At 42.9% G+C, this 11,506-nt stretch overlaps 1 protein-coding gene across 1 annotated transcript; it reads right to left on the minus strand.

Annotated features, from left to right (window-relative positions):
* Positions 1-275: 275 nt before the first annotated feature.
* On the minus strand, positions 276-1,933 carry LOC124686157 (linolenate hydroperoxide lyase, chloroplastic-like). The gene has a single exon (XM_047220145.1). The coding sequence runs from the start codon at positions 1,912-1,914 to the stop codon at positions 460-462; it is 1,455 nt and encodes a 484-aa protein (XP_047076101.1). The 5' UTR covers positions 1,915-1,933; the 3' UTR covers positions 276-459.
* Positions 1,934-11,506: the final 9,573 nt, after the last annotated feature.

Raw genomic sequence — 11,506 nt, forward strand, 5'->3', positions numbered from 1 at the left:
TCCATTAGACATGCTCTTAGCATGTACAGTTTCTTCTGTTGTTATTGGGATTAGAACGTCTATAGTATACAGTACATCATTAGCTGCTCTAGATTTTTGTTTTATCTTTTTGAACTTGAAATATGAATTCTGAGAGTTTTAAAAATAAAAAGCTAGGTGTAACTTGAACTTCCTTTTGAGTTTCCGCGGATAAAATACATTACATGTATACTTCGGTAGTACAGTTCCTGTGGAGCGCTGCCACTGATAAGTAAATCAATTACGGAGTACTCCGTATTTACCACCAGAATGGACTGAATCCTTACAGATACATGGAGAGAGATTTATTTTCTTATTTACCAAGCTCACCTGATAGACCTATTGCTGGGAGAAGTCGAGCGAAAACAAAAAAAAAATGGAGCTAGTCATTTCCTACTAGATGCAGCTGACGTGGACGTACTGATGAACTCCATCAGTAGTTCAGCTGGGCTGCCGCTTATGGAGCTTGGTGAAGGATGTGCCTTCGCACTGGAAGTCGTCGTAGCGGCGGAAGAGCTCGGCGACGAGCATGCAGGCGGTGGCAATGACGGCGTCCTTGGCGGCGCACTGCTTGTTGCCCAGCGCGGGGTCCTCCGTCTCGGGGCCATTGGACCAGTACACGTAGCTCAGCAGCTTCTCCCCTTCCTCCCCGACGAACCTGTCCGCCACGAACTCCTCCGGCCGGTCGAACACCGCCGGGTCGCGCATCGCCAGCGGCTGGTACCCGCACAGCATCTCGCCCCGCGCCACCGCGAACCCTTCGCCGCCGTGGGAGCGCAGCACGAAGTCCTGCCGCGCGCGCCCGAACTGCAGCGGCACGGGCGGCCGCGTCCGGAGCACCTCGTACACCGTCGACCGCACCAGCGGCATCCTCCCCTTGGCCACCGCCGCGAACCCGACCTCTCCGCCGGTCTCCTCCAGCGCGGCGCGGACCTCGTCCCGGAGCCGGGTCCGGAGCGCGCCCGCGTCGGCCTTGCCGATCTCGAGCACGAGGAAGGGGAGGAAGACGGAGAAGCCGCCGAAGGCGTTGAAGCCGAGCACGAAGAGGATGTTGTTGACGGCGTCCTTGACGGTGAGCCCGTGACTGTCCACCCCGACGGCGACGGCCTCCGCGCCGTGCTTCTCGATGAAGCGGTAGAGTATGTCGTAGCCTGGCTTGACGATGATGGAGGGGAACGGGAAGGAGTGCAGGAGGAGCTCCTCCAGCGGCTGCGGGATGGCGCCGACCTTCTGCGTCGGCACCAGCTGGAGGCCCAGCCACACGTCCAGGATGTAGAACCCGAAGCGGTCGACGAGGCTCTCCGCCGCCGGGTCCGCGCCGGTCACCGCCTTGCACAGGAACCGGAAGATGCACTGCTGCAGCGGGACCAGGTAGCTGGCGCCGCCTTCCTTGCCGGCGGCGAGGTCCGACTCGACGGCGGTGAGCATGGTGTCGACGCCGGCGAGGAACTCGGGGGCCCAGACGCGGGAGCTGCGGCGGAGGAGTTCCATGGAGTATGCCTTGGTGCGGGCGTGCTCGGGCTCCTCCGTGTCCAGGTACACGCCCACGCGGGTGCCGCCGGTGAAGGAGTCGGATGGGTTGTAGGGCCCGATGAGGCAGTCGCGCTTGTCGACGAGGGTGTTGTCGAAGAGCGCCGTGAAGGCGGCGGTGTCGACGATGGCGACCACGCGCGGGTCGACGCCGAGGAAGAAGGGGAACGTGGGCGGGATGTTGGCCCGGAACACCGTGCTCCGGTGCTGGGCGGCGCGGCGGCGGAAGAACTCCTCGGGCCCCTGGAACCAGAAGTAGTCCAGGCGGTCGCGGAGCGGGCCGAGCACGGGGATACCGTAGCCGCCCGGGATGGGGCGAGGGGGCGTCGCCGCCGCGGTGGCCGCCGGGGAGAAGGACGGCAGCATTGCTTGGATGTATGTACAGACGTGCCTGGCTGTGGTAGTTTGCGAGAGCTATCTGCTGTGCGTGTGTGGTGTTGAGCTCACTGCAGCTCAGTGGTAGAGTAGAGTGAGGTGGCCGAGTTGCACGTGGAGGAAGCGCGAGAGGTTGCCGATGCCGCGATGGAGACGCCAGCACAGTGAGAGGATCATGTGGGTCCCTTTTGACAGTGCTCTCTCAATCAGTGGAATTTTGGCTTACCAATTTCAACTGAGCAGCTGCACATTTCCTCAAATTTCAAGCCTAGAAATGCACGACTCGCAAACAAACAAAAATGCCTAGAAATGCACATAAAGCTTTTGTAAAATTTTGGTTGAGAAACGTGCAACTGAGTACAAGGTAAACACGTAAAATAAATAAATATATCAGATCTAGATCTAGAGAGATCTTCATCAAGACACCACATTGTAACATCATACTCTCTCCGAGAGATATCAATACGTACCACTCCAAGGAAGAACGTAGGGGTTTTACCTCACTACGAGGGTCCTAAACCTGGGTACACATGCAAAATCTATTTTGTACAGTTTGTGATTTTATGCAACCAGAAGGACTCTTGCACTACCTTCTAGCCTGACATCATGGCGCTGGTTATGTGCAAACATACTACATAATTGTGATCGGTGTTCCAAGATTGGCTTTATCTATGGTCAAAATGAAACCATCAAAAAATGAGAAAAAGTGTTGAAAACAGTTAATCATAGTTTTCATAATTACATTTCACCAAATAACTGTAGATAAATCAGAAAAAATCATAGATCAAGAAAATAAGAGCCAAATTTGTTTAACCTTGTAGAGCATGTTATACCTTATTAACTTGTGTGTTGGTGTAAAATTTAGGATATTAAATATCTCGATTGTAGGTTCTATGGTCTATAGTTTTGAGAAATACATCACAAAGAAAATCCAATGTCGCGGTTTTAAATCCTTTACTATAAACTGCATTATGACATATAGTTCAATAGAAACTACTTTGCCGATCAAGGATATTCATGATCAACCTAGGCCATAACTGATGTATTCAAATTAATAATATATGTGTGACGGGAAAATCAGGTACTCTATCTATTTCATAAGATAGAAATAAATAAAACATGTAATGACTAAAGAGAAATTATGTAACAATTTCACACAAAAAAAGTACCAGTGGTGTTCTTACAGAGATAAAACAACCTAATGCACCTTTAATTCTATTAAAAAATTCCATTTCAGCCAAGTTGCGAATCAATATTCTGTAATTTGTAAAGATTAATTATATGTTTAAGAAATAGTTGTGAATGGGTAAAGTTCTATCTAGGTATTATATTGTAGGGACCATGTCGGTATTCAAAAAACATCTCCTTGGAAACTCGAGGGATTAATAACGCATGCACCCAAATGCTTTCAGTGTTAGCTAGTCTTGTCTAAAAGAAGAAGATAATTCAAGATTTTAATTACTTTCCAACTAAACTTAAAAAGGTACTGCAAAATGTGGAAGGATAGGGACAATTGTTAATGTATTACAAGTAATAACAATAATCCCATTAAATGCTATTTATGTTAGAGGCTAAGTTTATAGGGGATTAGTCCATGGATTCCTCTTGTCTTTACCTTTTTCATGTATACATATATATATATGGACGTTACTGAACATGTCATGTATTGGTGTTGATAATATAATACATAATCAATCGCTCGTAGACGAGAACAGGGTGTGTTGGATTGCTGTTTGCATGGAAAAGTACATGAATCGTGCCCGTTCACCAGCTGTGCTCTCACTTCTCCTCATTTTGTTCGCTATCCAGACACAATGTAAGTAGCAGATAAATCAATCAAGCTATTGCTATACAGTGTAAACCAAGAAACTTGTTGCAATACTTTTTACTCATTTGTCTACCCTATCCTAGTCTTGAAATTAAGCTAGGGCATTCGGTGCAGATAATGTTCATGACTTTTCTTCTTCGTTAGAAATGTGTACTTGCTAAACGATCACGGTTTTGGTTCTAGTTGGTTCTATTATCTGCTTGTTCATAAATCATCGGAGACTTCCATCGATACTTAATATTTACTTTTGATTCCATAGGCAGAACCATGGATGACATGAACAGCGAGAAGATAAATTTACCATACGGACTATGTGGCCATCAATCAGATATTCCAGCATGCAAGAAACGGTCCTTTTGCTATTGTTGTTTGGTTAAATACATCTGCTATCGAACAATGGAAGACTGCACGAACCATTGTGGAAAAATTTCATCATCTTCTTTTCCGCCAGCCCAACCTCCCTTGCCCTCCCATCAGATCTGATTATATGTTTTTAGAACAGATCAAATACATGTGATGTGTTGTTGAATAATTTGAAATAAGAACTAATTGCTGGTCGCGAGGTGCAAGAATTTGTGTACTGTTGGTTAAGTTCAGTAATTGCTATCGAGTCGCCCTGAGGAAGAGATGGAGGCTGCCCTCCCCATGTTAACAAAAAATATTACTTAGGTTTGACATAATAGAAATATGGTAACTCGGTTGAAACGACAAATGCTAATGCCAAATTAGGAACATAAGAGCATACATCTGGAGTTTAGTTATTTCTTCGTCAAATAGTATACAACACAACAAAGAACGGCAAGTGACAGTAGGGGCAAAAGATACTTGGTTAACTAATGGCTTGTGTTTTCATAGACCCCAAATCTTAAAACAGTGTAACCCTCGAACATGTATCGCGGTATTATTTAATGTTAGCTATCCTACCCCTAACCCTGCAAACATGTATCGTTTAATCTCAATCGTTTTTGTGTTTCACTCAGGAAGATAGCTCTTCGGTGATTTATACTGTTTTAAGATTTGGGGGCCTATGGAAGCACAAGCCAACTAATAATCCAAATTAGAGCTAGTAAAATTCACCACACAAACTTTTCTTCATGTATTTGATCACTTTTGCTTCGGTGTTCCCCTCCTTCAAACTTTGGTGAACTGAAACACATGAACGACCAGGACCTCTTCATACATCTTCGTAACTAGGGGCGCAATGATTAAAAATGAGTAAAAAGACATAAGTATACGCCCTAGAATAGCCCGTACGGTCCGTTTAAGTCTATATTGTTCAGTAGTCAGACGCGTAGACAACAGTATACGCTGAAAACCGAAACGTCCATGGATAAAATATTCCATCGAAAACATCAGCTGGTACGAACATTGAGTACACCTAGTATATCTATACGAGGGTACATAAGGCTTGATATGGGTTTTTCAGGCTAAAAAAAGAAGGCACCGGAAAAAATTTACTCCTTCAAGTTTTGGTGAGGGGGAAGCAAGCCTCGTATTTGATATAAATATGTTTTCGCCCCAAGTTGATTTAGAGACCAGGTGAGAATAGTATCTCCTAGATATTTATATATTCTCTTTGTTAAAAGAAAAGAAAAAGTTTTTGTCCCAAGTTGTTTTACAGTGGCATTGGTATGATGGTGGCGATCCTTTGACTCCCATTAGTCTCTCACATAGGCGTTAAAAGGCCCAACGCCCTCGACAGCTTCTTGTCGTTATTACTTGCTAGATCGTTCGCATTTTAAAAAAGCTCTCCTTTTTTTATAATTGGCATTTTATTACTCATAAAAAGCAATTACATTCGACCTCTGCATAGCTAAGATGCACACAGCTGTTCAAAGAGTCTCAAAAGTCTGGAATGCTAAAAATGGCGAATTACATATCAGACAAGAGCAAATGTAAAACGCCTAAGGTGAAGGCGGAGGTCCAATCCGTAGATTATACTGTCACATATGTAGGGAAAAAGTATCCCTCGTTGTGTCCTCCAACCGTGTACAGACCTCCGTAAATAGGCCGCGGTTCTCCACCTTACGAACTGTGAGAGTAGCGGTACATCTGCAGATAACCTGCAAGAGAGAATAATTCTTATCATTAAAAACTTTATCATTTCTACACAGCCATAGCGACAATATAATCACAAGCGTCCCCACCCTAATAAACAAGCTCTCCTTATTCGATGGATTTTTTTGGATGACACAAAACCTTAGTCGTCTGCATTTTTGGCTGGCGAGTGTGCATTTCTGTCGGCAAGGGTGGCGCATAGATTTTCATTGTGGTAGAACTCATACCGGTGGATAAATAAGCCATGAAAGGTGGGAGGCAAGCTTGGAACTTGGTATGCCTCTGTATATTAAGGGAGGCATTTAGCGTTGTATCGTCCATTGTAAGCGACGTTAAAAATTGGGGCCAAACTAGAAAATGGTTAAACATGCCACGCTGACTTGTCAACAACATCTCGTTGACAAGTGCGGCCCACCTATACCGAGCCATGCATTGTCTTTATATGGGCAGTTTGTGTAACCGGTTCAAATAGCTGCCACACTTGTTCTGGAGCCCATACACAAATCATTACCCCACTTTCCAGCCCTATTTGCTATAAAGTACATGGAACATTCAGCGCTTACTTTCCACTCCGTATGTTGCCGAAAAAAGTAGATCGAAAGAAAAGTAAAACCCTATATATGAGAAAAAATAGATCTCATCAACTCGTACTGAACGCCCTTCCCACAACGCGGCGAATTTACCGGCGCCGGTAGGTAAAGGAGTCCAATCCACCATCCACTCTCTGCTTTAAGATTGGTGAGGCTTTTAATATTTGTCTAATATAAAACTAACAATTGAAACACAAGTGAAATTTTTATGAAACCATAGTGATACATGGAAAACATTGTGAAACAGTCTGATAAAAAGTAAAACTAATGACATCATTACTAACGTCACTACGGTTCGTTTCACAAAAATATTAGTGTTTCAGTTATATTTCAATTATGTTTCACATTTGTTTCACAATTTTGTGTAAAAGTTGGTCAGCACATGACTGCCGTCATTTCTGACGTCACTCCGGTAGGTACCGGAACCTGTAAAAACAAGTTTTCGGCCCTTCCCACTCTTGTTGTGGCAAGGAGATAAAGAGCAAGTTAAAGATCTGAAGGCTATCCATGCCGGGTACTATCCTCCGATCTGGCGCAGCCTCCGCTTCACATTCCTACACCTTTGTGCACCATTCCACTGTGTGATATTCTCTATACCATCTTGCATCTTGTTTTTTCACCTTCACCACCACGTCAGCGCCAGAATCATGGTTCCCACAACAGTGAACAAGCAATTGGGCACAACACCGTTAAATTTCGTGCATTTTGATTGGATTTTATTTTAATCATTCTTCTTAGTGTGTTCAACATATTGCTATGATCGCAAAACAAATAGCAAAACTGCTTCAAAATATTTGTTGCATGACACAAAATTGCTAAAGCGCGGTGGTGCATATCAGTAGAGTTCGACTCTGTGACGTCAGGAGCCGAGCATGAGCGAGGTGAGCAAACGACCACGATTTCTATGTTCGAATCTGAAGAACAAAAATTGCGCGGCTGCGAGCGGCCGGACGCTACACCTGATCTATCATAATTCGTCCCGTACGTTATATAAATATACTAGTTGAATACCCGTGCGTTGCTACGGCCCATCATTTTTTCTTTACATATGCAAATTAATGCATATACGAATTCAAGTGTATAAAACAATCCCACGTCGCTACGAGATAAAGAACAATTGAATATGTTTCACACTATGCACCTTTGTTCCACAACTACAAGTCTACAATAGAGAGAGAAACCTTTCCAAAAGCATCTTTATGTTCATCATGATGAATTATCTTCAGTTCTTCTAGTTATCATGATGGTTAGAAAATTTGTGGTGATGCATAACTGGTCAAGTAAATTTAGTGATCTTACATTGTCCATCTAGTTCAGCTATCATGTACTTTTTTTGAAGATTATCATGTACTTCTATGCAATGACCTATAACCAGAACTTGTCCTGGGCTGGTGGATCTCGCTGAGTCGTTGTAATGTATATATGTTGCCATCCGTGTGTAGGTGTTGCAATGCAACACACATATGGCATCCCTCAACTTTTTTAGGTGTAGAGCAACAGCTATGAACCCTTCATAATCATAATCTATGGTGGTACGGTTGCAAATATCAGTCTGAACAATCAAGTCAATGAAAAATGTTTCACCACACATTTGGCAAAAACCACTTGCAAAGAAAATAAGTATTGCAATCATTCAGGTCTTTCTTTTTGGAAATAATCACATCTCAAACAGAGAAATAAAGTGTGTTCTGCGTGTGTGGGGGTGGGGGGATGAAGCCACCCTTTTACCATAAATGCAAGACCTGGAAACATTACTATTTTTACTTGATCTGAATGTGATTTGCCATTACATGAATAGAGTACCGACTATTGAATTAGATTGAAGATGAAATATAACTAAAACCAGTGCTCACTCTCAATGTCATCTTCATCAGCCACGACACAGCAACTTGTCTGGTACCTTGCCGCTCAGCTGCATCCACCGTTTGCCTGCCCAAATGAGTGTATTCACAAAGGAATAATCCACGAGATAGATTAAAAATATAGCATGTCGGGCATCACCTGTTAGAAGTCTCCAATATCCCATGCTCTATTTCTGTATTCCGTGGAGTCTTAAGAAGCCAACATGTGTGGCTAGTATTTATATACCTGCCCAAAACTAAGGCGTGTCATAGAGCAGGATGTATATCAATATACCATGACAACATCGTTGTTTTCTTCTCAAGTCTCTTCTCATACACGATGGCACGGGAAAGAAACAATCACCAGTTAGTTCATGAAAAGAATTTCTTATTATGGTACTGTATTCCACCAGTCTCCAGTATCACATCCTATGTTTTTGTATCCGAAATATCCCTGGATGTAGTAGCAAGTTGAAGAACATCTCTTGCATTTTGTCGCGTCTACTATTATTTAATTTGGAATGTTAAGGAAGACAGTGTACAAAGATAAAGAAGCAGACAACATAAGTCCCTCCTTTGCAACATGGTGAAAGAAAAGACTCTCTTCATTAAACATGAAATCTAGAACTGATATTTGTCTAGTAAATAACTGCTTGAATATATACCAACATTTTAATCATGTAAATGATTATATAGTACTACTATTTACAGCTAGTAGCTATTTTCTTAGCAAAGTGATAGTACCTCAAAAACTGAATTCAGCTCAACTAAAAGGGTGAGGGGATGAAACCACCCTTTTACCATGAATGCAAGACCTGGAAACATAACTAATTTTGCTTCAGCTGAATTTTCTTTGCCATTACATGAATAGAGTACTGACTATTGAATTAGATTGCAGATGAAATATATGGCCACTAAAACCAGTGCTCACTCTCAATGTCATCTTCTACAGCCGCAACAGGGCCGCCAAGTCCAGCAGCTTGTCTCGTACCTTGCCGCTCAGCTGCAGCCACGGTTGGCCTGCCCAAATGACTGTTTTCACACAGGAAATATCCATGAGGCGATTGAAAATATAGCATGTCGGGCATCACCTGCTAGAAGTCTCCAATATCCCATGCTCTGTTTCTGTATTCCAAAGAATGTTATGTTGCTACTTCAAAACCAGACATATGTGGACCGTGGAGCTTTAAGAAGCAAACATGTGTGGCTAGTATTTATATACCTGCACAAAACTGAGGCGCGTCATAGAGCAGGATGTATATCAATATACCATGACAACAGCGTTGTTTGCTTCTCAAGTCTCTCCTCATACACGTCTGCAGGGAAAGAAACGATCACCGGTCAGTTAATGAAAATAATTTCTTATTATGGTACTATATTCCACCAGTCTCCAATATCTCATGCTCTGTTTCTGTATTCAAAATATCCCCGGATGTAGTAGAAAGTTGAAGAGCATCTCTTGCATTTCATCGTGTCTACTATTATTTCATTTGGAAAGTTAAGGAAGACAGTGTGCAAAGATAACGAAGCAGACAACATAAGTCCCTCCTTTGCAACATGGAGAAAGAAAAGACTCTGTTCAATAAACATGAAATCCTTTTTTAGATAAATAAACATGAAATCTGGAACTGATATTTGTCTAGTTTATAACTGCTTGAATATATACCTACATTTTAATCATGTAAATGATCATATAGCACTACTATTTACAGCTAGGAGCTTTTTTCTTAGCAAAGTGATACTACCTCAAAAACTGAATGATCGGTGTAGAGCTTGTTTCTCACATATGGTTATTATAGGGCGGAGAAACTGGGAATGATAGAGAACATAATTCAGTTTGATCACGTTTTGAGTAACCAGATCCTGAGAAAAACTCTGCTGTCACGATAACATTGTACCAACAAGAACGCATTTGTATACTACCTACGAACAGAACTGTAGAATGTTTTCCAAGTTACTAAATAGCAACACATGCATTGTCTCGAACTAAGACTGACAATAACACAAAAGAAAGACCTCACCAAGGTATGTCAACAGTATGCTCTTTGTGCCACACAATTCTTTGAGCAAAAATTTCAACTAACATGTATATTAGTTGTGGCTATTTTTCTGTCTGCCAATAACTTAATTGACATGCATAGAGCCCGTCAAATGAAGATTAATTAATTATCATTGCAATGTTCACTTAGATTAATGATTTGATAGCTTATGGTTCTCTACAGTGAACTTAAAATTAGAATAAACACATGCTGATAACAATAGATTGAAGAGCTCCAGATATTCATATCAATGTACGGTAAGAAAACATTCTCTTGTATTTCAGCATTAACTACAGAGTATTAAACATTTTGCATCCTTACCATTACGAATTTTATCTCCTGCATAACAATTTTCAAAGCCAACTTTGCAACCAATCAGGCTGAATCTATGTGAATAGAAAATAAAGAAACTTAAACTCAGAGGCCATCAATTCGCTCATAATTCACTCCTTTTGCTTGCTTCAGAGCATCTCTGATTCACTACTCAAGTGTTCACTTCGGATTCTAAAACTAAGTTTGAACAAATCTCAACAAGAACCATCAACTGTTGGCTCCACTTATTTATGTAACAATTAACAAACGCTGTAGCACCTAGAGGGTTATCAAGCAGCATGATTTATTTTTTGTTTCAAGAATCAAGCAGCATGATATATTTTTTCTAATGATCAAGCAGCATGATTTTGATTGATTGACCTATACTTACAGTGTCGATATGCTATCCCTATTCTGGGACATAGCCTTCCATCTCCACGCGGAGCTACATGACCCATCGTGCTATGGGAGAGGCGTGAGGTAGACTCCCAGTGCCGGCGCACAGTGAACTGCTGGTCTTGCGGTGGACTCGAGGCAGTTGACGGCGCCGCGCTTCCTCAGCTCGTCCATCTCGTGGCCGCGCGCAGATGTGACGTACCCGAACGTCCCAGCGAGATAGTCCTTGAGCGGCCGGAGGTCTGGGATCCGATTCCACCCAAGCCAATAACCTGATTAATCTCCAAAACGGCAGAGAAAAATTGAACAAATAAACCTTCAGATTTATTATGATTTTCCAAGAAATCGAAAGAAGAATTTGCAAGATCCGGCCCTCGCTCGGATACCGGCTCACCACGATCTGATCGCCTCCACGGCCGGATCGAGGTTCTCCTCGACACCGCCTATCACGGGACGCATCGGCTTCGCTCCCCGCCGCATCTTTTCCTTCCGGCGGCTTCGCTCGAGATCGAGGCGCAG

The sequence above is a fragment of the Lolium rigidum genome, chromosome 2 (genome assembly GCF_022539505.1).
Source record: "Lolium rigidum isolate FL_2022 chromosome 2, APGP_CSIRO_Lrig_0.1, whole genome shotgun sequence".
In the NCBI taxonomy this organism is placed as follows: domain Eukaryota; kingdom Viridiplantae; phylum Streptophyta; class Magnoliopsida; order Poales; family Poaceae; genus Lolium; species Lolium rigidum.